Raw genomic sequence first — 27,700 nt, 5'->3', positions numbered from 1 at the left:
AATTCAAAACCATGATAATTCAGTTTCTAGGAGAAAAGATGCATAGGAAATAGCATGGTGCCCACACTGTGTCTTGTTACTGAAGTGGAAAATTCCTGGAAGTGGACAAATTTGAGAGCTTTAAGAGTGATTAACTATTTTGTGCCAGAGGGATTTCAGACCCCCAGACTGCATGAAAGGCAGGTGATAAATAGCAGTGACTTACTGCAAATGGCTGTGGAATAAAACGTTCAGTTGGAGATTAAGAATTAAGGTGGGGTGGAACATTTGTGACAGACAGTAAAATTACCAAAAAATTGAGTTCCAACAGGTTAGAACCTATCCATGAGGTGAGGTCAAACTTACTGAGTAGTTTCAGCTGAGAAAACCATTCACTGGACGTACTTTCCTTCAAAATAAAATAATTTTTTTAAGCGTTAAAAAATACATCGGACAGAATACTTGATTCTGACCCGAAATGCTAGTTTTCAGTATGCAATAAATACTAAAAAAAAAAAAAAAAAAGCGCCTCAATTTGCTATTTTTATTCAGTTTTCCCTACTCCACTTGTTAATTATTTTGTTCCATTTGAGTACCAAATGCAAAAAATCCCTCATTCAGCCAACTCCAGCAGACACAACCCTTCTTGCAGGAACTGCGACGGTAATTACAAGCACAAATCTGCCCAAGCAGGTTACAAGGAGAGCTCTCCCCAGTAGCTGCGGTGCCAGCTGCAGCGCAGATGTCTGGGTCATTCCTGGCCATTTAATGGTCACATCTGGATCTGTGATACCTGCTGGTCAGACTGGGTCCTTGCCTACCTTTTACAGCATTGATTCTTTTGTATTTGCATCACTGTTTGCAAATTAATTTCTTATCTTTCTAGATAATTTGTGTCACCACCCTACCTTACCCACCATATGAATTCCCAGCTCCTTCAAGAACACAGCCTTTACCCTTCTAGCTGGTGTGTATTTAACACCTTCACTGCCAGAACTTACTTCTGCCTCTATGCATTAGCAAAGTCCAGAAATATTTTTCTAAAATTGTAGCATCTCATGGAACATCAATGAAAACATGCTGCACCAGAAACAGAAAATACCAAGAATGCCTTGTTAAAAAAAAAACAAAAAAAAAAAAAAAAAAGGGAAACTATTCACCTGGTTAAAATTAAATAAACCTTAGGACACTGCAGTTATTTTGACAAGATATTAGATGTTATTTGCTCACAGTTATATCATCAACTTTAGGTTTAGAACTAGTGGCCTAAAAGCATGACAAGATCTTTTTTACTCAGAGGAATTCTTGTCCCATCTGCATTTTCTTCTATCAAAGTTATTGAGATGCACATAATTAGCCAGAGGCTAAATTTGGACCATAAAGCCATAATCTTTAGGGGTTTTTTTTGGTTGCTTCGTAAGTATTTCCACAGCAAAACAAACGGAACGTTACAAAGAGGCTTATTACATCAAATAAGGAATTAGCAGCAGGAATCAATAATCTCCAAAGTAAAAAAGATCCTATTTCCAGGCAAATACTCTTCAAAATAAACAAAAAAACCCCAACCCTCTGCAACAAAACACTTCCAGAGGGACACTGAAACCCTGTGTGCTATACTGAACAGGCTGCAGGCTTTCTTTTTGTTCTCTGTACAGTGTGACATCAGCTTTTTGACATTTTATGCCTGAAGTTTCAAGGGCTCAGTTCAACCCCTCCTGAAGTACCTCCACTTTCAGCCTCCTGACTAACATCAGGTAACTGTTCTCTTGCCTGCACATTCCCCAGCTCCCCCTGACACTTTATCAATGTAAAAACCTGCTTCATTATTACAATCTAGCTGCTGGGGGGAGACCAGTATTATTTTCATTGTTTTTTTCCTTAATTCGAGCTGATGTTGAACTATAGAGGGGGAGGGAGCGCTCAATGACATCTTCCATCTTCCTTAAATAAAATGGGAGAGAAGCCTGTTCCTGGCCCAGCTGACCTGAAGAGTCATTTCTTTTTGACATTTCAGACACTTCACTTCTTAAACCCCATTGGGACAGTGTTGTAGATGTCTTCCTTGTGATATTTCAAATGACGATGCCATTAAAATGCACATTTTTGCAATTGTTTGTTCTTTAAAGACAGACTGCTTCAAATTGGTGATTGATTTTTGAGCTCCTTACCAGTCTGAATAGTTTTACGCAGCTAGCATTCAGGCAGAGAGGCTGGAGAGAGTTAATATTTAAAATATTTTGTAAGCAAGATGAGGAAAGTAGATTTGTTCATGGCTGCTGACATGCCATAGGAGAAGCCTGGATTTCCCTGCAGGGCACACTCAGATGCCAGGACTGAAATACCTCTGTCCTGGGCTTTCAGTGTCCTGGTTTTGTGGCATCCACTTGTTTTCTGCACATCCAGCTGCAGTGAAGGCGAGGGGAGGGGGCTTGAGAGAGGGAGCCAAGGGAATCAGCACAGTCACCCTGACAAAAATCCCTGCTGAACACGTACCAATGATGCACAAAGCATTCATAAAACTGAAAACTGCACCTACTGCTAGGAGAGCCTGCAGATGGGTACGTGGAACGTGCTGCCTAGGATGGCCTAGGCAAGCAGATACAGTGCCTGCTTCCCAGGTCTGCTCGCCTTCAGTATTGGTTTAAAATCTGCAATTTCTCACGCATCAGCAGCGAGCTGAAGTAAAAGAACACACTCTTTCAGCCCTTCCTTCCAACCCCCACTGGCCACAGCCACGTGGACTTGCCTTTTGCTTTACAAGCATACTGAATTTACATCTGTACCTCATAGTTTATTGGGTGTTAAGCCCACCCTCGTGACTGGAGATTACCTAGTGCTAATAACAATTCTGCTCCTGCTTGACTGCAGCGGTGCTCTGCTGAGCCCAGCTAATGAACATCAGCTGCCAAGGAAGAGGAGGGGAAAAAATGTCTCGCAACTATTACACACTGTCAGCTTTTCAAACTCCGATGAGCAGTGTTTTTGGCAAAACGTGCATCAAATACATACTTCCACCCTGTTTTCTTACTAGAGCCATTAGAACATTGCTGTACTCTGCACTTCTGGAGATCATTGCTGTTGTAGAGATACCAGGCAGCACCACTGCAGGCTGGCTGGGACATTTTTGAGAGCCGCAAGCTCCCAATTCCCCAAATTGAGAAAGAACAATAAACCTGTTTGTTGTCTCTGGATCCACCCAGAGACAGAAAGTTTTGAAGGCAGATCTTAAGGTTCTGCTTCAGATAGCTGGAAAAGGAGAAAAGAGCTATACAAGGATGCAAGGAATTTGAAACACTCTTGGAAGTGAAATTGGGACACTGGGGGTTATTTTTCGCTATGGCAGAGGTGGATGGAGGGGATGGGGGGGTGCAGCACTGAGAGAAATGCTTGCTGAGGGAAGCTGGGTGTCTGGAGTTGATTTCCATGTGAATACAGCGTGCCTGTGAGATGTTCTTGCTTAGAAACTGAACCCTGGTAATTTTTTCCATGGAGCAGAACATGAGGAGTTTGGTCTCAAGGGCTAACCCCATACTCTCTTGGAACTGAAGTGAGCTAGAGACTTCTACAGGCTACATGTCATAGACAGGCATTTGTCAGAGCTTGTGACCTGGCTAAATTGTTTGTGCCGACACAGCCATTGTGCAATAACCCAAAGTAGGAGAGATTTATCGAGCATTGCATCAGAACAGCCTTGTAAGACACAGTCACAGTAACCTTAGACTGGGGGGAGTGAAGGGAGTCAGGACTGGGAAAGTCTGAGACAGAACTTGGCCACTCTGCAGGGCCACAGGCACACAAAAGATCAGCCAACGCTGCATTTCCAAAGGTGAAGACTTTGCTAATATACAAAGATGTCACCAGCTCTTCTGATGCCTTGTGCTATCGCAGAAGGGTTGAGGTTGGCAGGGACCTCTGGAGGTCATCTGGTCCACCCCCCCTCTCCTCAAGCAGGGCCACCAAAAGCCAGGACTGTGTCCAAGTGGCTTTTGAATAGTTCCAAGAAGGGAGACTCCACAACCTCCCTGGGCAACCTGTGCCAGTGCTTGGTCACCCACAGTGAAAATAAATATTTCCTGGTGTTCAGACAGCACTTCTTGTGTTTCAGTGTGTGCCCACCACCTCTGGTCCTGTCACCAGGCTCCACGGAGAAGAGCCTGGCTCCGTCCCCTCCCTTCAGGCATGTACACACATAAAGAAGATCCCCCCTGAGCCTTTTCTTCTTCAGGCTGAACAGTTCCAGCTTTGCCAGCCTTTCCTCATAGGAGAGATGCTCCAGTCCCTCAAACATCTTTGTGGCCCTTCATTGGACTCTCTCCCATATGCCCTTACCTCTCCTGTACGGAGGAGCTCAAAACTGGACACAGCACTGCAGGTGTGGCCTTACCAGTGCTGAGCAGAGGGGGAGGATCACCTGCCTTCACCTACTGGCAGTACTTTTTCTAATAACACAGCCCAGGATACCATTAGCCCTCTTTCTCCTGCCAAGGCATGTTGCTGGCTCATGTCCAGCTTGGTGTTCATCAGGACACCCAGATCCTTTCTGCCAGTCTGCTCTCCAGTTAGGCAGCTCCCAGCATATACTGGTGCATGGAGTTTTTCTTCCCCAGGTGCAGAACTTGGCACTTGCCTTTGTTGAAATCCACGATTCCCATCCGTCCATTTCTCCAGCTTGTCAAGGTCCCTCTATATGGCAGCACAACCCTCTAGTGCAACAATTCCGGGTCATCAGCAAGTTTGCTGAGGGTACACCTTGTCCATTAATGAATGATGTTAAAGAGGACTGGTCCCAGTATTGGCCCTCAGGGGTATACTGCTAATTAGTGGTCTAGACTTTATGCCACTGATCACCAGCTTCTGGGCCCAGCCATTCAGACAATCTTCAATCCATCTGCCCATCCAGCCCATACTTCAACAACTTAACTGGGAGCATCTTAGGGGAGACAACACTGAAAGCCTTACTGAAGTCTACATACACACCATCTACTGCTCCTCCCTTGTCTACCAGGCCATTGTGCAGGTTCATCATGTTGATCAAGCATGACTTGTGAAACCATGTTGACTACTCCTGATGACTTTCTTGTCCTTTACGTGCCTGGATATGGTTTCCAGGATTAGCTGCCCCATCACCTTCTCAGTGATCAAGGTGAGGCTGCCTGATTCCTGTTATTCCCTGAGTCTTCCTTCTTGAATATTTATTTGACATTTGCTTTCCTCCAGTCTTTGGGCACTTCTCCCGGTTGCCATTATTGATCAAAGTAACGTTAAAGAAAATAAAGATGGCACAAAATCTTTCATACTGCTGCGTCAAATTCATCCTTTCAGCTATACTTTTATGCTCAACAGGGAGGCGGCATTGTTCTCTCTTGAGGTTTTTAACAAGTGCCCTAATTTTTAAAACATGATACGTCTAGTGACAAGTGCACAGAACCGAGAGAAAGGCAGGGTACAGTGATGGGCAGGTGGGAGAATCAAATCTGAGGCAGCCAAGTGCGTAACGATCAGGGAGAATGCTGAGACAAGTGAGCTGTGATGCCAAGTATTCCTCCACTGATGCCCTTCATTTCCCTGTCACTGTCTTTGGATCTGCTCTAAAATCCTTCAGACTGAGGCCAAGGGCTGTACCGTATCCTGAACCGGGGTAGGGTGGAGGGGAGCTACTTGCACCACTGAAATACAAGGAGAATCAGACAGAAGAAAGACTCTGAAGAGAAGAATTAGTCAAGACAAAAGGAAATAAAAGTACCTCCCCAAAATGTGTCACACTTGATGGGTTTCAGAGGCAAAAATCGTATCTTCTCACTGCTACAGAGCCTTTTCTCATCTGTCATGTTACATTAGAAAACATGATGGAGCCTTAACTTGCTGGAATTAAACAGTGTGGTGCCAAATGTTGGTAGCTCTTATAACTGCAGTAATTAGATTTTCTTTGCTAGTCGGAGAGGGAAGCTGAAATGGCTGGTGAGGTATCACACATCTCAGCATGTGTATCTGCCCAAACAAGCGAGGGGCAATGGTTCTGCCCCAACCCAAGGGTGAGGGACACCAGGCATTTGCACTCAGTTAATTGGGAAAAGAGAAGGAGTTTCTGGGGACGTTCTGGCCTTGGGACATCAGCCACTCCTCCTCCTGAAAGAAGCAGAGGGAGGTTTTGGGATCAGCTCGAGAATTCCCTGGCAGGGGAGATTTAAGAAGGCACCAAACTCCCCACTTCGAGACTGATGTGCAGCTGCAGTGCGTCCATAAGCCCAACTCCAAGCAAATTCCTCTCAGAGAGGCTGCTCACCCTCTTTCTTTTACAGCTGAAACCTGGATGTTGGGGCAGGGAAGTCCTTGCACTGGGGCAGAGAGTGTTCCAGGCAAGCCAGGGAGAGTTCAGGTGCTCCAGCTTCCCCGTGCAGCCAAGCAGGCCAAAGGAGCTCATTGGTCACGCTGCTCCCAGGCTTGGCTGGAGGTTGGCCAGTGATGGGGCCACGGAAGGACCTTCATGGCAGATAGCCAGAGGCTTTTCCCTGTAGCTTCTGTGAGTGCCTCCTGAGGACAGCATTTACTTGTGGTTTACATCTCCCTGCGTGCTCCCCCACAGGACCTGGGTGCAACCGAGCTGCTGCCATCCCACCACGTGACCGAAGTCCCCTGAATGCTGCCATCCACCATCCCACCAGGTCACTGAGGTCCCTGTGTGTGTAGAGGAGAAGGGACCCAGGCAGCGTCCCTGTTCCCCACTGAAGGAGCAGGCTGGCGCCTCTGCAGCCCCCGCTGGCTGAGACCAAGGTCTCCTGCCTGAAAGGCTGGATTTTAAATCAAGGCCAGTTGATTGCAGGGAGGGAGGAAGACCATTTCTGTCTTGATTACTGCAAGAAAGGAAATCATGAAGACTGCCAGCATGCTGAAAAGCTCAGATATTCTGCAGGATAAATAGTCCAGCCTGACATTATAGATCCTTGCTTATTTAGCAAATACAATATACTGAATGCTATTATTATTAATTACTCATTAACCGTCAGTGTTGCTGCCTCAGGAATTCAGGGATGTCAGTAAAGAACTAGGTTACTGAATTTACCTTGGTGCTAACGTGCTTTCCCTGTAGTTTGCTGGTTTGAAGATTATTTATCATCAGAAAGGCAAGCACTGAATACAGGCTGCATACTTACAGACAGCTGATGCGGTCTACTGCACATGAGAGAACTTCCTCTTCACTAATGTTATTAACATAAATGGTAATTTTACATGGTCAGGTCTGAGGCTAAGGACTTTGTTTAATCCCCACATATGGTCTATGCAGTGCTTATGAATCCCAGTGCACTGAAATATGAGCATAATTCACATCTGCGCTTGCCTTGCAAAGACTGGTTGCAACTTTTCTGCATGTATTCAAAAAAAGTCGCTGTCCATCTCTACGTGATCCTCACATTAACACTGTATCTTAGGGAAAACAGGCAAAATTCCAACCTTACATAATCGCACCAGTTGTAGTGGTAACTATATTTGATTTCTTGGTACATTTGTCCAAAAGACATTTATAATCCTATATAAAACAAACTCATAAGACATTAAATCCTGTTTACTACAGGACTAACTCTTCAAAGTCACCTCTATTTACTCACATACAATAACCTGCATGTGAAACTCCTGTTTTTCTGGACATGGACAGATGAACATGCACACAAGTTAAGACTTACTTCTTTAGCATTCCTGCTTGTGCTCACAGTAATAGTCACAGTGCACATATATGAGCACATATATACTTAAAAGCTGATTGGAGCCAGGATAAAAACCTGATTTTATGTGTTTGACTCCTTTACGAGGATAACCTATGTTAATCTCCTGCACGTGTTGCCAAATAGGCCATAATACACCAAAGGGGAAAAAAACTGCAAACTGTAACTTCTGAGAGAGGTTAAATATTTTGCTCAAAAAGCAATTTCTCCATTTTACAATCATCAGGCTACAAAGTGAAATTTATTCCTGCCAGTCTGCTTCTTTTATCTACTTGTACTGCCATCTGATTTGCTTCCTTTACGGAAATTACAAGGTCATCCAAGCTGAGCAACTGTTGTGCTTGTGATTAACTCCCCACAATCAGCAGACACAAAACATGAAGATTTATGGTTAGTTTTTTTTCAAGGTGGAAATTTATGAGCTAGTTCTTAATGGAGATGCCCTAAATTTGTCAGCATTAACCAGAAAAAAAAAAAAGTCAAACAAACCACCTTTGTTTTCTTGTTATAAAGCCAGAATATAGTATTTTGAATCAGCTGCTTCCTTGGTTGTGTTTGTTTCACCTGGTTTTATTAATACTTGTCATTCTTTTACTCAAAAGAGTACTGTGTGGACTCCACATGGCCTCTTGTTTAACGGAGAAATAAAAGACTATTTCTATTACCGACATATGTTATTTCATTACTGCCACAAGCTTGCATTATATCACCATGAATTATTTTGCCCAGCAGAGAAATGGGGCTTCCTCTGAGGTAAGAGCTGACAGTGGCTGACAACTAAAAGCAACGCTGCAAACAATCCAGGGTGGAAAATGAAGGATACCACACCCCACCGAAACGGCAAAGGAAACTAAGGTAGACTAAATATATTCGCCTGGGCTGTGTTGACAGCTCGAGTTAGACCTCAGACACAGACTGTGTCAGGGGGCTGAAGAGGATGGGAGGCACGAAGAGGAAATTGCAGCCCCGTAGTGTATTCTGCCTCGGCTTCTGCACAGCAAGGATGGGAGAAACAGATGTTGCAACGACAGCGCAGGGTGACATGCGCTGCTTCCATGAGAGCAGGCACCGGGAGCAGTGACAGACCCCAGGAATAACAAGTACCTTCCTGGGCTGGCAACGTCTCTGATTGAAATGAACTTCTGACACGGAGAAAACACTTTCCATTTCACCAGCGGCCACCCGGGTGCCTCTGGGGAGACCTCGCCCTCAAATGCTGCTGCCTGTTGCCTGTCATTAAGAGCATTCCTCTCCCCAGCACAACGTTCCTCCTCCTTTATAGGAACGTAAATAAATTGTCTCTGTGCATTTGGAGCCCCACCTTCTAACGTGGAGAGACACATCTGACCAAGGACAGACTACAACCACTCTGCAAGGCTTTGCTTTCATACACAGCAAACATCTGCTGGCTTGGGTTGAGCAAAACTGGTGGCAGAAGGAGTTTGCTCTGTCCCAAGGTAAAGCTGTGACAGTGGAGCGATCACACTGCCAGGGTCCATCCAGACCACAGATTAAGGGCACTGTTCACTCCACGAACAAGGGAGCACCTAGAGGTGATGTGTTTTGTGGTGACATTACCCACTGTCACCTCCCCATTCCCTTGACTGCTCCACTGACCTTTTGCCATAGTAAATTACTCAGATGAAGCAACCTCATGCTGTTAGTTGTTGAAACTCATGTCAAAGCCATAGTAATAGCATCATTTGTGATGATGGACTTGTCTTTTGCTGTGATGAATGATGTTAGCTACGAAAATTCCTAATATAAAGAGACAAGTCCAAACCGTCTCCCTGTCCTACCGAAACACAGAGTTCAATGTCTAAAGAGATCCTGATATCTGGGTGGTTTTTCAAAAGCATGCAAACTTTGCTGTCAATGAGAGTTTGTCAACTAACGGAATTTTCCAAAGTTCATAGGCACATACATACATTTGGAGACCCCAACATACCTTGACATCTATGTGTATGTGTGCATGCGTTTCTCTCAGTGGCTTGCCTGAGGTCGTAAATGGAAGATGCAGCCTTCCCAGAGTGTTTTACCTACAAAGCCACCATTGCTTTCAGCACAGCAGAGCTCGGCAGGACATCAATCACAGAAAAGACAGCTGACAAGGGTCTTGAGAGCCCATCTCCCATCCGTACCCCACACAAAACCCCGATCAGTTCTGCTCAGAGTATTTATTACTGGCAGTTGAGCCCACGGGTGTAACAATAACTTGGTTTCAGCTTGTTGCCCATAGATAATCACCTGCTTTTGCTGCCTTCCCCCCGATGCTAAGGGCCATTTAGATAGCTCCCTTGGGGTTTCTCACAAATGTACAGCTTCCTCATGAGGGTAAACTAAAAGGGGGAAAAAAAAAAAAGCTGTTTTCCCTAGGTACCACCACAGCTAAAGCCCAGGCTGAGCACTTTGCAGCTTTTTTTTGGTCACCCCCATTCATGCATCTAGCGCTGTCGCATCGTCCCCTCTAATCCAGGATTTAGATGAGCTTGTTTACCACAATCCCATTTTCCGTGTGATTTATCCCCAGCACCCGACGTGGGAAGAGGCGAGCCTCACACACACACGCGTGCGCGCTGCTGCGGGGATGAGCTCTTGCTTTAGGCACTTGCTTTTCTCTCATTAGTGGAAGCTAACAATAAGTGTGAGAATTGCAGACGTCAGAGGTAATTAGGAAGAAATTATTTCACGTTACCCAACAAAATGAGGTCTGTGAATAAAGCCTAATCCTGCTGTCTGCCCATTCTCTTTATCCCTAAATGACTCGGAGGTGGGGAGGGCACAAAATGCTCCCCACAGCGCAGGCCGCGGAGCAGCCACGAGGAGATGCAGCCATGCCTGACAGGGGCCACCTTGCTGCCATCCTCTGTCGGAACAAACCCTCCCCTCAACAGGACTGTGACACTGTTTAAACAATTAACCATTTCAAAAAGCCCAATCTCCTCACGGCCTAATTTTTTTGTAAATAAAAATGGTGACTTTGGAGTGTTCAGTCCCCTCAGGCCTCTGAGGGAACTGCTGTGCATTTTAGCGATTGCACAAAACCCTTCCTCAGTAAAATCTATCTCTGTTCCTATCATGGTATCCTTTTCCCAAACTGTCCAGTGTTTCTACTCTTCTTTCTGGTTCACGTCTCCTTCTATCTACAAACATACTCCATTGCTCTTTCTCCTGAGTAGTTTCCCTCACTCAGAGGGACACACAGACACCCAGCACCTGATGTGAACAACTCCAAACCCCTCATGGCAGCCTCATGACAGTTTAAAAATCAATTTTATACTTGTGGGAATTCACCAAGTTCATTTCATCACAGGATTTCTGTTTCTAGGCAATATTTTTCAGTAGAGCTGAGGAAGACGTAGTATTGATCAGGGAATGCGTAGAGTAGATTACCTTTCTGATCCTGGTAGTAGGTGACCATCATCTGTCAAACCTGCAGCTCCATAACAAAGATTTATGCTTTTCCATGCTTCATTCCTCAGTCACAGACATCTTGGTACTATTTCCAAAGCATCAATGGGACTATAAACGTATCTATCAGGTGTGCACATCCGTATCTCAAGCATACATATTTACAGCCCTGTGCACACAGACAGTGTCTCTGTGATCTATTTTCATACTTCCCGTCCTTTGCCTCGTGATATTTGCAATGTATTATTTATATGGCTTCAGATCAAGGCTTTCTGCTTGCTGGTGAAAGGACAGCACCCTGTGAGGTGTTGTAGCGAGTGAATCTAGGGCTGAACAAAAACCAGTGCAGAGCACGACTGTGTGTCTGACAGAGGTGCGTGCCATCGGTTCACTGCTTTAAAGCCAGCAGCATGTATACAGCGGCACACACACAGGATTCAGCCGAGCACAGGGACGTCCATCACTCAAAATCACAAGAGAGACAAAACATAGTGTGTGGACACCACAAGAAGTTACTTTCTTCTTTATTTGTTTCCAGTTTAATTATTTTCTAGTGAATTATTTATTTAACGTGCAGAGGGGTGCTCACCCACCTCACCTCTCTTTGCTTTCACAACCAGGCACGGTTCTGCATTAAACGCGTCTCCTGCAATCGGCACCTTTTGGCAGCAGCACAGCGCAAAATTTTACTGGGCTGTAAAATCTGACTGGGTTGCCTGGGGCACCTGCCAGTGATGGGTGGTAGCCCCCTGACACATACTGCTCGCCTGTGGACAGCCTTCATGTATCTCCCTGCCTTGTGACCTGCAGCCAGCCTGCCCTCTGCCCCCCGGCGGGTAGGAGAGTGCTGACAAGACAGACATGATACTGACCAGTAAGAATACCGTGAATATTAAGAAGTTCCTTTAACATTGATTATTAGCAATGTGATGATAATATTACTGGATTACCAGATTTTTTGTATGATTAGATCATTCTATTCCAGCAGGTGGGAAAAGCCAGGATGAAGGCAATTCAGGGAAAACAGATAAGGACACTGCCATGCACTCTTGAAAAGCACTGGAGCAAAATCTCAGCTTTAATACTCCTGTATCTAATTGCTAATGAGCACCTTCACTAGAGCTGGGGGGTTAAGAGACTCAAAAAAGACTTGAGTGCATTGGAAAACCTCTCTTGTGGGATGTGAGGCAGATCAGCCATAGTCTAAAGATACACATTGTCTCAAGGTATGGGGGAGACTTTGTGAAAGAAACCAGGTCTTCCCAGGTCAAGGGACTGCAAAGTCCTCAGCAAAGTCTGGTGTAGCATATGGCTGTACAGAAATAGATAGATGTATTTTCTCTAAAGGGCTTTTGTGCTTTCTAAAAAATATGTTGAATGAGGAAGTCTGTGTGGTCTCTTATGACCACTGTTATGATTCTTTGGTGAAACAGAAGTGCAAGGACTGGTACTGAAGCACCCATGTCTGTACCAGGGGACAGTCCTGCAGTCTCTGGGACATATGTGGCTCTGCTGTGCATCATCCATCAGTGCTTGCCCTTCTCCTCACCAGGGGCTCCTGTCAGGCCATGCCTTTATAATTGCCCCTGGGAGAGTCTTCAAGCTCAGATCCACTTGCTTCACCATCTTAGCCCAGATATGCTCAACTCCTGTCACCCTGATAGCCACTGAAAGCTAAATCCAGGTCCTCCTGCTCCCCGCTCTAACCTGAGTAACTGGGGGACCACTCCTTTCCAGCAGGTCCAACATGGCCAGAGAGACAGGCAGAAGGCTGCCTGTCTTTTCTCTCTACCTGTTAACTTTCAGAGTCCTGTTTTTCTACCTGTTTTCTCCTTTCTGTCTTACAGTCACTTATACGCACTTCTAGGAGTGTCTGTGAAGCTGTGCAGGTACCAGAGGGATAAAATGAAGGAGTATGGGAGAAGCTAAGCATGCAGGAAAAAAAAAAAGAAGAAAAAAAAAAGAAAACCATACCCACTTAAAGATTTACTTAGTGCAGAAGGTCTGCATTTTAGAGTAGAAGTTAATGGAGTTGTAAGGGTTTTTAGCAGCCAAGAACATGGCCTCCAGCATCCATTTCCTATCCCCAAGTCACATGTGGTTATGAGCTGGAAGCTCTGCATCTTAATTCACTATTTTTGCTCCTTGCTTCATAGTGGGTATCGCATTCTGGAGCAGTTCATTCTGGTTTGGTCAGAGGGAGAGGTCTTCTAATTAGTTGCTGCAATTGCTGTGTAAAGTCTACCCAGAAAAATGGTGCAGCAGCCTATTCTTGTGGCTGGAATTCATGTCATGTGTGATGTCCTGCCTTTGCCAGGGCATATTTTGCCATCTTGGGCAAAAAGTTCCATTTTTGCTTGGATATACATGTGCTGAGCTGTCATAGGGGATGCACATGATAGGCACAAAGGTGTTAATTTGTCTCATGGCTAAGCTAATATTCAGGTGTGTAATGGGCCAGATCCTGCTATAGGATGCAGCCTCACCTATACAACTGGTCTCGTGTAAGTCAAGGCACTCTTCTCCCAGCATGGGAAACAGGCAACATGGCAAACTCCACTCTGGAGTCTCTTTACCTATTGGTGGACGCAATAATAAAGTCAGAAAAATTTTCTGGGACTAGCTGGAGATTCAGAGGTTTCAAGCTATGTTTAAAGAGGATCTGAACAAACAGTTCTGAGCCAAATTAATTCTTGGTGCAACTCTAATGAGGCTGGAGGAACTGCACCTGGGATGATTTGCGTCCCACACAATATGTCAGTGGTCAATCTCTCAATATGCCTGGCTACGAGCATCTTTAAAAATTATGCTCTCTTTATAGTACTAAATTCTGATCTGCCAGATGTGGTAGCCAATGAGCCCTTCCTCACTAAATACTGAGAGGATTATGCATAGATACTGAAGTATCCTAATCAGCCTCTTGGTGAACCTTAATTGATCCATTACAGACAATAACTATTTGCTGAAGTTTTTATTCTGTTTTTTCACTTGTGTAAGTAGCACATGTAATTTCATTGGCTGGCTATTTTAAACCATAGGGGACCATTGGTGGAACAGTACAAATCCCTCTGAAATCCAAAATTGCCAGCTGCAATTATAGTCTGCATCTAGCATCTTCTCTAAGGACTATAAATGCTTCACTACTTTAATTTTGCTTGCCATTTGCATCACTGCGTGACAATTCCTGAGCGATGGCAAAGGATGGATTCAGTAATGAAGTCTGGACAGTAAAGAAGTACTGTCTACATTGAAATTTTCTGTTTCAAGCCAACATTTATCAGTCTGTGCGCATGGATACATCACATGTAGATACAAAGCACTGGTAAGACAGGTACCTTCGTTTTGGCTGAAATATTTGTGGCTTTTTGAATATTAGAGATGAAGAAAGTTGTTTTCTCCTCATATTGCTTGATTTTTTTAACTTCTCAAAAGACTGAAATGCTAGAGTTGTAAATACTGCTAATTAAAAGGCCAGATTGGCAACTATATTATTCCAGATAAGGCTTGTGAAATTTGACCAATTTCAGTGATGTTCCATTTGAATAAACCAGGAATGAAACAGTAGTGGCTCAGCTATTTTTTCAGCTCGTATATACACATTAATTATTTGAACTATTTGTGAATGCCTTAAGTCCTACCTATATTAGAAGACAATGATTAAGAATTATACCTCAGACTGAATGAGTAGAGATACAATTGGGAAAACAAACAACAACATTGTGAGAATATGTGGCGTACACAGGAAGGGTTCTGGGTATTGCCAAAATTAGTTTCCCTTGTTAAAAAAAGATACGCTGAAGAAACATTCTTTAAAGGGGAAAAAGCAGGTTTTGGAGAGGTGAGATATAAAATATTTATAATAAAAAACACCTGGGGCACAGTGAGCTGTGCAGAGTCAACGTTTGCAAATGACACTATTTACCTTCATCAGACAGAGCTGTAAAACTTCTGAGAGACCCAAGTAATTCAGGCAAATGGGCAAGACAGTGGAACTGCTGTTCAATGTCATTGCAAGGTCAAGCAGTGCACAGCAAGATAGGCTAAAAGACAAAAAGCTTCACCTCTTCACATACTTCAAAAGGGTTCAAAATGAATCATATCAGCACTGGGACCCTTGGTATCATGTGGTGTTCCAGAGCTCCATGTGCAGCTGCAGTCTATTAGGCTGAATAAAGACTAGAAAATCAGTACTACTGAATCTATACTACTGAAAAATCAGTACCAGCAACAGTGCGGTGCCATCTTGCACACTTTGGGCATCACTGCTGAGGCCCTCTAACAAGAACACCGAAGAATTAGAGAAGTCTTGGAGTAGGCTAAGCGTGATTCAGCACAAAGACTTTCAAAGACAGACTGGAAAGATGCGATTAGTTTATGCTAAAGAAGTGATAAACAAGGTCATGAAAAAAAAAAAAGTAGATAAAATGCAGACAGAGGTATTTACCAGAAGCTCCTATTGTTCCTGTCTCCACAACATTGTAGCAGTGTTCCCCTCTTAGCCCTCTCACCAACAACAAAAAAGAAAACCCACAAGAAAAATCCCAGCAACTGGCTTGTCTTCTGCTTGTGGTTTTCTCAGTCACACTGAAGGACAATTAACGGCATTCACCAGCTCTGCATACCACCAAGGTGATAAGAGTATTAAACTGATTCCAGAAATCATGGTTGGAGCATATGAGGTTTTTAGACATTTCTACCTGACCTCAGTTTACTAATTCTTGACAGAAATCTTCCACATTTAATGGCATCCCTCTATACCCCATGCAATACAGCAAACCAGAACAGCTGGTGAATAACACTGTTAGGAAGAAGAAAGAATCTAAACAGGGTAAATCTGTCCAAACTGACCCAACAAAACGAGGTACTGAAGGATGTAAATATTTTGGATCAGGAAAAGATTTACCTACTCATGGGAGATGCAGTCAGAAGAGAAAGTTACACCATTGCCCTTTGGCCAAACTAACTAAGATCTTATCAAATGGCACCGGCAGCTACAGTCCAAAACGTTATCAAAGCTGAACATTTCCCAATGGTGCACCGAAACAAACCAACCCCACATAGTACATGCTGATACTTAACACAACCAAAGATCCCACAGGATATGCCAGGAAAATAAAATGGGGCGTTTTATGGGAGGTTATATTGGAGCAGAAATAATGTCTGGGTCTTCCCTCCCCATAGCTCTTCTTCTTCAACATTGTGAACAAGCAGATCTCAAACGTCGACAGACTAAGGATAAAAACTGCATCCCATCACATATTTCCAAAAGCAAGAGTTAGAACAATGTGTCCTACCTTGTTAGCTTTGTCCCAATCTGCTGCCTAAGTTCGAGCCTCTCTTCATCAGTCTGCATGGGGAGGATGTTCTTTTCCTCCAGCTCTCGCTTGGAAGGCCTGTTGCTTAGTTTGATTGCTAAAGAGTCCTTCCTGCAGACTTTCATTGCCAGGGAGCCTGTGGGAGAGAGGAGAGGCTCTGCCAAAGGAGGTGTCATCATTTCATTACAGCGTGCAGCAGGCAAAGAAATACTAGCCAAGGGAAGATACTAGGCTCTCCTTTACATTGGTATGGGCTGTGGGAAAAGGGGCGTCAATTAACTTCATGGGCTCAATTAACCTCAATTCATATCAAAATAAGGAAAAGCTGAATTTGGTAGGTATACAGGAAGAACAAATTAAAATATTGCTCCATAAAGGGGAGTGGAGAAGCAGGGCTTGTTTCAGAATTGCCAGTAGCATCTGTATCTTTCTCTAGCACAGTGCTTCTGAACCACGTAAGGGAATGAATAATTCAGCCTCAGAATCTGGGCAGGCAGCAGAGCTACTGCACATGGAAAGAGAGAGGTATCTCTCTCTCTTTTGCAATGTGACATCAAGACGTCCAAGCTAGCACTAGAAGGAATCAAAAGTCAATCAGAAGCACCACACAGCTCTCTGTACATCACCTGGTGCTGCTTCTCAGGCAGTGACAGTGGCAAAGACGCTGTGCAAACCAGTGGCCTTTCCCGGCTCACGCTTGCTTTCCTAGGCTTGTGCCCAAAGCAGTTTGAGCGGGGAAGAAAGGCAGACACAGGCTGAGAGAGAGACAAAAACCCATGAGAGGTTTTGGGCTTTGGCAGGAGAGTCCAAGGTAGTGCAGCTCTGCTCCGTTTCTTTAAGAGCAAAAACTGCTTAATTTCACTTGCAGGGTAAGGGAGGATTCTGAGGAGATTAAAGATGCCCATTTTAAAATCTCTTTTGTGTGTGTTTTCAAAAGGGTGTTGTTTGCTTGCATTGCTCCCAGCTTTCAGAAAACAAGAAATCCAAGGGCCTGACACTTCAGCTCGACCTGCAGGATGACAACCAGTTTTGGTCTTCATGGGAGAGTCCTGTGATGCCAGCTCAGGCAGGGGATGGGTTTTCTCAGAGGTCGGGAAGGGGCTGCTCCAGACTGTAACTGAGATACAGCTATCAATTAACCTCTTCTCTTCTTATCTGAGCCCAGTTCTCTGATCATGACCCCTTCCAAAGCATGCGCAGACGTACCATTCTGACATGATTTAATACATACTATATGTAAAAGCTCTGATTCTCTATCAGTGGCACTTATTTAATCCTCTTGAAGTAACTCTATTGAGCTGATCTTGACTTTCGCCAAAGGCAGGGCTTCTCTGCACCATGGGCACTTGGGGAAGTGAATTCAGAAGTCAATTTGGAAGTGAAGTAATAAAAGCCAAAACCAGTCATTTGAATTCTCTCTGAAGAGCTACCCAGGCAGGGATTCATATGGACTAGGGAAGTCACTGTAAAGTCACACTACTTGTTATTTTGGATTAATTTACCAAGCATGCCCATGTTGTGAAGCCCTGACAGATGCAAAAGCCACAGTCAAGAAAGAAAATTCACAGGCCTTGTGTGTCCCTTGTGCATTCAGAGTAAAAATTCAATGAGAAAGGAAAAATGGCATGGGTCTTACTTGTAAATAACGAGTTATCCTCATCTTCATCTTCCTCTTCCTCCTCTTCCTGTCTTGTGTAGAGGCAGGAAGAGTCTTCGTAGTCGGTTTCATGAGGCACATTTTCTTTATTGTCATCGCATTCGATCACAACAGTTGGCACTTGTCTCATGTCTGGAAGGCCCCCAGGTCCTGTTTTTGTAACACTGTCACCTGTGTGTAAACCAGAGCTGTTGGGAAACAAAAACAAATAAATAAACTAAAGAGAACAGCTGAATGGAAGACCTGAGATGCTTCTCTCACTGTATTTAGGAAAGCAGTGGTCTTTCATCCTTTTCCGAGAAGAAACGAGGACAGAAAGATCTTCATGACCAGCAAGACATTTAATGGGTTTAAACTGAGCACACACTACATTTGAGGTGCCAGATTTGTTAGGGAGACGCAGGACAGCATGCAGGCAGCAGTACTGCCAGCCAGGACTGAGAATTAAAGATCTCCAGGGTTAGTGAGAACTGCACCAGCTACTCAAGAGCGATAAGCATGTCTTCAGCCTGCGGTGTCTGTGTGACCTTTCCGGTGGCATGCAGGCAGGCAGGAGAAAACAGCTCACCTGGATGCAATAGGTGGAGCGAGGGAGCAGGAGGAAGGAAAGGTATATATTGTAGAAAGGCAGAAGGAAACCATGCCTTCCACTCCCTGGGAAAGAATGTGTTGATTGACTTGAGAGGAAGGCAAGGGCACAACTTGCTGAAGCACATGGGACTGACAATGTGAAACTGGGCTTGGACAACAAGAGACTTTGGGAGCTGGTGAGAATAACAAGGAAGGGAGCTAAAACCTGGGAGGCTAGTTTGCTAACAGTTACATGTTGTGGGGGCTGCAGTGACGATGTCCCTTCTCCTGCCCTGGCTTCTCCCTCCGGCCAGCTGCTAGATCAACCTGAATTGGAACCAACAGCCTATTTCTTTTGTCACATAAAGTGTGATCAATGATGTCCTGCAGCTTACTAAGTTAAGACCAGTGGTCAGTACTACCACCTAGTACACCTAGGAACATGTAAATACAAGTAGGGAAACAGGAACACGAGGAGGTGAAGATCAAAGGCAAACTAAATGTGAAAGGAAAAGTCAGGAACAGAACGATGTTTCCCAATCGATTTTTATCTAATAGCTCATGTTGCTTTTCCAATGTGAAAAGAGAATGACAGACTAGCAGACAAAAATGATGGCTGCTCAGGTTTGTTTCTGAGTCAGCAGAAACTGCCCTCTCTCTTAAAGTCCCAGTTGAGGCAACAGCTATATGGGGAACATTTGCACGCTGGCCATCCTCTTTATGTCAAATTCCCATTTTACTCTCCAGAAGAACATAGATGTGAAACCACATGTGCTGACCAAGTTGCACTTAAGACACACAAATTTTGCTCCGACCTTACTGAGCGCTGAGTAGCTTCAATTCCCTTGAATATTTTAGCCTGCTCAGAATACCAGAGGCATTCTGCATCTTGAAAAAATGTATTCTTCTTTTTAAATGATTTTCTACTGAGTCAACTTGAAACACTTCTCTTTCTTCTAACCCTGAAGTTAACACGGACTTTTAAATGGTTGCCAGATAACATCCCAGAAAGACTTTTAAAAACATACTTCTGGGTATATAATGCTAGTCCATGATGTGTTTAAGGATTAAGGAGAAGAAAAGGCTTCAGAACCTGTAAGCAAGCCATACCATGCTGTTATTATGATCTTCAGCTTCAAAGAAATAATTTTGTTAATTGTAACATTTACTATAGGTAAACTAGCCAACAATGAGATGCATAGCTTTACTGGATGCCTTGAACACAGGAGCTCCATTTTTGTAGTGATAGTCCATGTTTTGTACCATAAAGTAAGAGAGATTCATGAAGAACTGGCTTGTGAATTTTTGTATTAGACTTCAATGAGTTTGACCCAAAAAAATTTATCCCAGAAGTAGCTCTAAAATTACGCTGCTAAATTCTCCTAATGACACATAAATGCACTACAGTCTTTAAAAACTTTCAACTAATTTAAATTTATTTATATGCTTTATGAATTTTAATTTTATGAACATTTTTATATCTGTTTTCTCTGTAACCTGCTTTTTCATAACTCTTTTAAAAAGGAAAGGTAGGAAATTAAAAAGTGTAGAATTCAATTTCCAAGAGAAACTAAATGCTGTGAAATTCTGTTAACACTGCTAAAAAAAAAGAAGGAAATAAAAACCTTCCAATAGTGAATACAACCACAGCATCATTCAGTTAATTTTAAAACAGCACATATAAAGAGAGTAAGTACAAATTCACTAATACAAATTCACTAAGTCCCTTCTGTAAGTATAAATGAAAGGATCAAAAAGTAGTTCGGCATCCAGGACCATTAGGCGCTGCCCTGTTCTGTGAAGGATGTATGTAGGTTACAGATGCATCCTTACGGGTGAGCACGTAGGGTAGCAGATATCAAAGCAGTTCATCAATTTAGGTTGCCAAGTAGGTATCGGATGGCAACAAGATTTACAAATTACCACAGAGGATCTTTATTTGAACTAGTGATCTAGAAATAGGCAGCTTCTCATTTCATTGTAATTCTTCTGAATCATCTACTTTCTTGATAATACTACTTTCTATTTAAAGCCCCTCATTTTTCCTGGTGTTTTGTGTTCTTCTTGATTAAAATCAGCCTCTTCCACAGCATTTTGACTAAGTCAGCTTTTGCCTAAGCAAAGCACTTCTGAAATACATGTAGTACTGCAGTATACTTAAGAAAGACAAATCAAGGTCACCGGAGATGTCCATTACGTATAAATTCCTCTGGGTCTTTAAGCAAAACCCCACATGGTCACGTGGTCTACACCACAAAAAAAATGTAGCATTTACCAAAAAGCCCACTATTGTTTGAAACAGCCCATTTTAAATCAGCTTTGTGTTTTGCAACAAAATTAGAGAACAAAGCTACAGCTAAGCAAGTACTTGTTTTAAGAAGATAAATGTATCTTAACACATAGATTTGAATAATTCATAGCTACTAGTACAAGTACTTGCAACTACTGTTGCATCATTTTTGTGTGATCAAAACAGCAGGAAAGTTGCACCATGATAGCTTACAATGTTTATAGCGAGAAAACATTTAAACAAATCAGAATTTAAGTGTATGCGTGACTCATGGTACGGACAAAATCAAAAAAGCAAAAAGTGAAATCCCGCCTGTAAAATCAAGTGGGGAAAAAAATGCATGCTTCTCATCTGTCATCCCAGGCTCTTTGATTTTGGAATAAAGAGTTACATTTTTATCAGCAGGTTTTCAGATCCACAGTACATTCTTCTGTACTTAACAGTTATAACAAAAATCTGAAAAAAACTTCAAACCATTGTATATACACTTCTATAAAACAGGCATATGTGTGAGAGAGAGAAGGCAGAGCTATAAATATTAAGTGCTTCTATCCTTAGGCAATGCTAAAGTTTAGACAAAAAGCAATTCTCTTGACAAGTTTTATGGAAGATAAATGTTTTCTGACTCAAATATGTTTTGTAAGATTTACAAGACACTGGCAGGAATGTCTAATGCATTTTATTTCATAAATCTACAGTCTGAGGCTGAACTGGGTGTACCAGAGGAACTGGTCTCACACACTGTCTTTTTGGACACAGCAATTTTTCACTGCTTCGCCAGGGATGCAATTCTAGCCTGGAGTGAGATATTGCCACTTAACAGCTCTTTAGTACATACGTTGAACAAAGTGAGGCCTTGATCCAGCTGCTAGTGTACAAGACCCCACAGAGTAATTGTAATTAATTGTTGTCTTACCAGACAGAGAACTATACAGGCAAGACAGATGAGAAGGCTATTTCAGATCAAGAAGTTGCCTCCCTAAGTCAAAATTAAAGATACGTTCCAGTGGCACAAGAGGGTTTCTAAAGCCTCGTTTGCTGCTCTTTGTGACACATGGCTTGTGGGCAGCATCTTTCTTCTCAAATTAATTTCAGTCAGGAGGGTGAAACCTGCTGTGGACTTTGGTGGCAGGGCTTATCAGCTTTTCATCAACTCTGCAAATGCATTCTGAAATGGTAAAAAATGACGCCTGAATCCAGTGTTTTACTTACGCTTGACACATGCTTTGGGCTGAAGGGGAAAGTTGTTTGCAGTAGGGCACAAATTGGCAACAGAGGTTGCAGAAAAAAGGTTATGTGGAAATTACACTCTTCTCTGTTTCAACTTAATCTATTATAAAGCTGGTAATTCATCAGGGAAAACAGAGGCAAACTGGCAGCACAAATGACATGTCATAATAGTCATACTATGACAAGGGACAGATTGCCCTTCTGAGAATAGGTTATGAATATATGTTATGAGTACCAGAAAATGCTTGCAATCAGAAGTGTTAAGTGTGCAAATGAACTTAATGTTCTATAATGTCTGTAATAAAACTGAATAAAAAAAAAGCCAGGAATTAGCTGCCATTTTAAGTCATAAGAACAACTGGGACTTGAATAGCTATTACATGCTCTTAATGTACCTTAAGACATATAACGTATTAACATGCACTAGATCTAGGTGAAGCAGTAACATGCAACCGCTCCTGCAGAGGGAAAAACAGAGGCAGAGAAGCTCAGCAGCTTTCTCAAGGTCAAAGACAGCTAAATGACTTCTGGCTTCCAGGCCAGTACAGAGGGACAGCTCACTTTTCCCTGGCAAGCTTCTGGCTCATTGGCAAAGCACCGATTTCAAGTACCAGCCTTCAGATATTGTTAGACTATCTGAATTCCAGAGACCTCATCTGTGAAAGCTAAAAATCCAGATTGCTAGAGGAGGGGGGGGATGTTTTAGTCTTTCATTCTTTGCTCCTGTCCACACTCATAGTCCTGGTAAGAGAAGAGTTTTGAAGTCTAAGGAAAGTTTACTGAGCAAAATGTGGAATTGATACAAACTGGTTATAGATGCAGTGAATATCCACGGAGTCTGGAGTTTCCACTGCACCAGGACCAAAGAAACTAGAGACAAGGAAAAAAAAAAAAATCGAGCAGAAAACCTGATCTGCACTTGTCTACATGATCCTCCCTTATTAAAAACAAAACACTATTCTAAATAATCCCCCAAATTAGCAGACTTTGCAGAATTATAACTGCAGCACCCTGGCAATTATTCTATAAAGTTGTAGGGTTCTTTCGAGATAAAGACTGGATCAGCAAAAATAAACGCTGCCAATGAACTTAGCATTCCCCGGCAGGTACCTCAGAGACTTGTCAGGCGCTTTCATCTCCTCAAGATTATTGACCCAACAGCAGTGACCCAGTACACTGTTATCTGCAAGGCACAGTAAAGCTCAGGATGTTGCTGCATACGCTATGCATGCAACAGATGGAAGTACACTACCAAAATTTAAATAAAGGAATGAAGATCTAGGATTTTGCAGTTTTAATAGGCCCTTAAGACCTCTGGGCTGAAGTGTCCAACCACAAATACTACAGTATGATTTCTGTTGCGTTTAATCAAGATTTTATACAATTAAGGGAAAAGAACTGCTGTCAAAAATAATAGAGAACAGCAGATTTTTGTGCAGATAATCCTGTCCCAAGTTAAATAAATATATTTCAAAAGCCTGCACAAATCTTCAAGAAAAGTTAGCAAATTTACCAAGATCACAATGTGGCCTGAAAAGGCAATTAAAAAATTTAACAGCAAGTGTCAGGTCTGCAGAACTGTGAATACTTTGACATATTTTTACCTCTAAATACTAAGAAAATAACAACTGCTGTTGCAGAGGAAACAGCTATCGCCTATTTTCTCTCTTGTGAATGCAAAAGTTATTGATTTGTTTTGACAAGGTGAATAACTGAAGTACTCAATACTTTATTTCATGATTGAAATAATAGTTAATCAATGCAAAAAGGCTATGAGAAACCAACTGTCTGCAATATCATGAACTAGGATTAATTTTCATTTTAAATGTGAAATGTCAGTGCCACAACCTTTCCTTATTTTCTTCTGCAAAGGGAGGCAATTGCTTCATATTGGGAATTGCTTATCCAGTTTTTAACAAGCAGCAGAGCTACAGCGCCAAATTAATAGTTAAAACCAAACAGCATCACCTTCTTTAAATCAGTTAAACTTATTTGTAGACATAAACATGACGGATGCCTAGAAATTGGAGCATTCATTGCTGTAGGGCAACAGATGTCACAATGAAGTCATACTCGGAGATGTCACTGGGCTCAGGATAACAAAGTGCCTTCTGCATGCAGTGTGAGCCAGCCAGTAGGACATCCGACCTGTGCTGGGGATGGCGCGGGCAGTGCAGCCCCAAAGGAGCCTTTGGGAGACACCAGCCACCCTCTGTGCTTGGTGCACCGAACTTTGGGGTGATGCAGATGCGTCCGATCAGCCCTGCAGCAATGTGATAGTCAAGTGGGTAGTCACTGGGCTCAGGGAGAAATGTGAATGCTCTTTCCAGTCCTACCCCTACAGTCCTTTTACTGGTGGGAACGGGAATCCCCCCCACAGCCCTAGCAGTTTTTCCCCAGCAGAGAATTCCCCTGTGCTGCAGAAAGAATAGCCCTCCTGATGTAACCACAGAAGTCTCTCTATCCTGGTACTAAAATAAGCTGGCAGTGCGGGACAGCCTCTGGTCCCCTGACTGTTTTTTATGCAGTAAGAAGTATCTGCCATCTCTAATCAAATTATTTTCAACTATGCAATATAATGAAGATAACATTATCACAAAGAGGTACTGCGGCAAATCATTAGGCGTTTTGTCCGTAGACGAAATATTTTACCTTGCTAATAGGATGATCTGCTGCTGCTGGAACAAGCTGGGTACAAAGCTTGGTACTAAACAGAACATGTCATTTTTTTGACTACCTTCCCTATTCTGGGACTTGCTCAGTTTTCTTCTACAAGCTGAAATAAGATTTCCAAAGCTCGTTGATCTTGCAGGCTGTGAGGACAGCCTGCATTTGTACAAGATGCTTCACTTAGCCTATTTGGGGCAGCATTCAGAGATACTCACAAGGGACAGTAATAGAAAACAGCCCAAGGTGGGTAAGGCACATCTGACCAAATGTACGGTCTTCCTCCAGATGCAAATGGCTAAGAAGGTAGCTGCTGTAGAACGGGTTAAATACTTACTTCAAGATCAAACATATAATTTAATTTAAATTAATTGAAATAATTTCAATACTGCATTAAAACACCTCTTGAGTGACTTGTTAAAGAAGTCCTCAGCGGTTGTGTTCAAGCTAATTGGCAATACTAATCAGATGCCCTGGTTGAGTGGCACATTTGGTTTTTATTGCTCTTTTATGAATCTTTCACTTCCTTACCTTGTTTTTGCTGCTTCTCCACATAACCAGAGCTCTGCAGTTACGCAGTCTGCAGTATGTATTGCAAGCCAGGCACGTCCTATTAAAATCTTCTCCACTGGCTGCATTATCTACTTCCTTGAACAGGATAACGGGGTTCAGAAAATTCAGTCTTTTTCTCCTTCCTGCCACAAACCTGTCAAACAAGCCTGGAAAGGCTCTTTCCCTGTCTCTGTTTCTCCAGCAATGACTCTGCCCTGCAGTTGTTAGACCCCAGAGGAGAGGCCTTGTTCAAGTACTATCAGCAAAACTCAAGTGGTGTTACTGATGTTAGCAGGAAAGAGTGCACATCAACATGTAATTTTAAAAGTCGATCCATTACCTTTCTAGCCTTTGCATGGTCATGGCTAGCGTTTTGTTCAGTTCCTCTATCATCCGGCACCCTGAAGGGTGAATGGGCAATGTGCTGGAACCAGAAGGCAGGTGCTGGCTGTGGCTGCCATACTGGAGCTGGTGCTGGTGAGCTGCTAATTGGGAGGGCAGGACAGTATGATGGTGCTGGGTCAAAGGCTGCTGGGAGCTCTTCTGCGTGGAATAGGATGAGAGAGGGAGGTCTGGCCCCCCTAAAGGCATGCAAATCATGACTTTCTTTGGAGGTAGTGGAGGTGACAGTTTAACTGGCATACAAGGCAGTTTCACAGGAGCGCCAGGATCTAAAACAGAAGAAAGAGAGGCCCTAGTGTTAATTTTCATGTCAGTAAGATGGAGATCACAGTATCTGCCTGGGCGAGCAAGTTGCTAGTCACCACGAGAGTGCGTACCCCTTCCCTGCTGCAACAGACAACTGCACAGCCTGTGCCCAGCATGGTCTTCAGAAAAAGTGCTGCTGTTTTGCAGCATTTCCGAATGTCACAAAAAACCATCCCAGGGCTGTGTATGTCCCTTAGGAGACACGTTAAGCAATGCTTACCAGGGCTTGTGGCACCCTTTGATGCTTTAAAGCCCTAGCCCTCCAAAACAGCCCTGCGAGGTAAGTGCAACATCTCCTGCTCAACAGGCGCACAAATGGGGGGAGAGCAACTCAGTGTCTGAAGTGACAGGGTGACTCACCATCATCACTGCTGGAGCAAAAGCTCAGGCATTCCTGGTCCTTCTCAGCCACTGCAGTGCAATTACTACAAGTCATATTTCTTACTGCTTTGTAACATGCAAAACATCTGGTGTCAAAAATCACATTACAGGGCAAGAGAGAAAAGAAATAGGCTTTGAATACTAAACAGGAGTGGTTTGGAAAAACGAAGGGTACAGGAGAAGAAAATTATAAAGGGCAGAAGACTGTTAGGACTAATGTTTTACAGAAAACTTGGCAGCCACTTTTCTCTGGACACATGAACTGAATTTTAACCTTTTTAACTCTAGGCATGTTCATTGAATCCCATAGTTGAACTACAAAGAGTCCCCTGACTTCCATGAGAAATCGAGAGGTTCACAAGCAAACCTCTCTGCCGAGACTCAACTGCAGGATGGAGATTTTTGTAGTTGCATTGTGAAATGTTTTCAGAAAGGAGAAAAAGCAACGGGAGGGCTTGTAGTTCCCAAGACGGGTGTGGGAAATGGTCACAACACACACTACGAGCTAAACCGAGAGTAAATACACCGTGAGCTGCAGCTGTGAGTTTGTGTGTAGGAGGAAGGCCAGGCCCTTTCCAGCCTGGAATTCCACAGACATTTGGCTCTGCAATGCAGCTCTGCAGGCAAGGCTTGCATGATCATTGACCTCTTGTTGCTTTACCTCACTCTCCTTGTAACATGGTAAGAGAATTGAAGAGCCAGCATCTTCTTTTGACCCAACAAAGCTTGGGAGTAAGACATTGCTCTTCATGTTTCAAAGGTCATCACCCTCCTGAGCGATACCAGATTTCTCAAGTCCTTTTCCAGATGGTTCTTTTTAGTACAAACTATGCTTTCCACCCTCCTGGCCTATTTTGGATATTGGCTGTATTAGTACCCATATCTAATAGCCAGGGTGCCTGAAGTTGATGCTATAACTTTCAAGCACTAACACTTTTGGAAAATTATTAAGGATAGTAATGTGGAAAAAGACCATGCACAGAGCTAAGCTCAGATACGCCATGAGACTTTTTAGTGCTAGTCATAGCTTCATTGCATCCACCGAATCCACTTCATGCTAGTGCTTTTACCACTTTAGAAACAACACACTTACAGTAAGTCTTCCATTTCTTCAAAGGACTTATAGGCTAATGACACAGGAGAGGCAAAGGGTGTGCAAAGACGAAGCAGAGGCATGGAGAGAAATGTCCACATTGCAGAGTGGGAGAGTTATAAAGAGTAG

General features: G+C 43.2%; 1 protein-coding gene across 8 annotated transcripts in view; it reads right to left on the bottom strand.

Moving 5' to 3' along the window:
- Nucleotides 1-27,700, bottom strand: part of PHACTR1 (phosphatase and actin regulator 1) — a 341,429-nt gene that overhangs the window by 29,581 nt on the left and 284,148 nt on the right. For 7 of the 8 annotated variants that reach the window (XM_080380486.1, XM_080380487.1, XM_080380484.1 and 4 more), the window contains 3 exons: nt 25,730-26,060; nt 18,060-18,268; nt 16,403-16,559 (listed from right to left, as the gene is read on the bottom strand). In XM_080380486.1, the coding sequence (XP_080236612.1) occupies nt 16,403-16,559; nt 18,060-18,268; nt 25,730-26,060 (697 nt within the window). Of the gene's footprint in view, nt 1-1,103; nt 16,560-18,059; nt 18,269-25,729; nt 26,061-27,700 lie in introns of those variants that run through there. The other variant, XM_080380488.1, reaches the window with a different exon arrangement.

The sequence above is a fragment of the Falco punctatus genome (assembly GCF_963210335.1).
Source record: "Falco punctatus genome assembly, chromosome: 3".
Classification (NCBI taxonomy): Eukaryota; Metazoa; Chordata; class Aves; order Falconiformes; family Falconidae; genus Falco; species Falco punctatus.
This window is presented reverse-complemented; position numbering and strand designations above follow the sequence as displayed.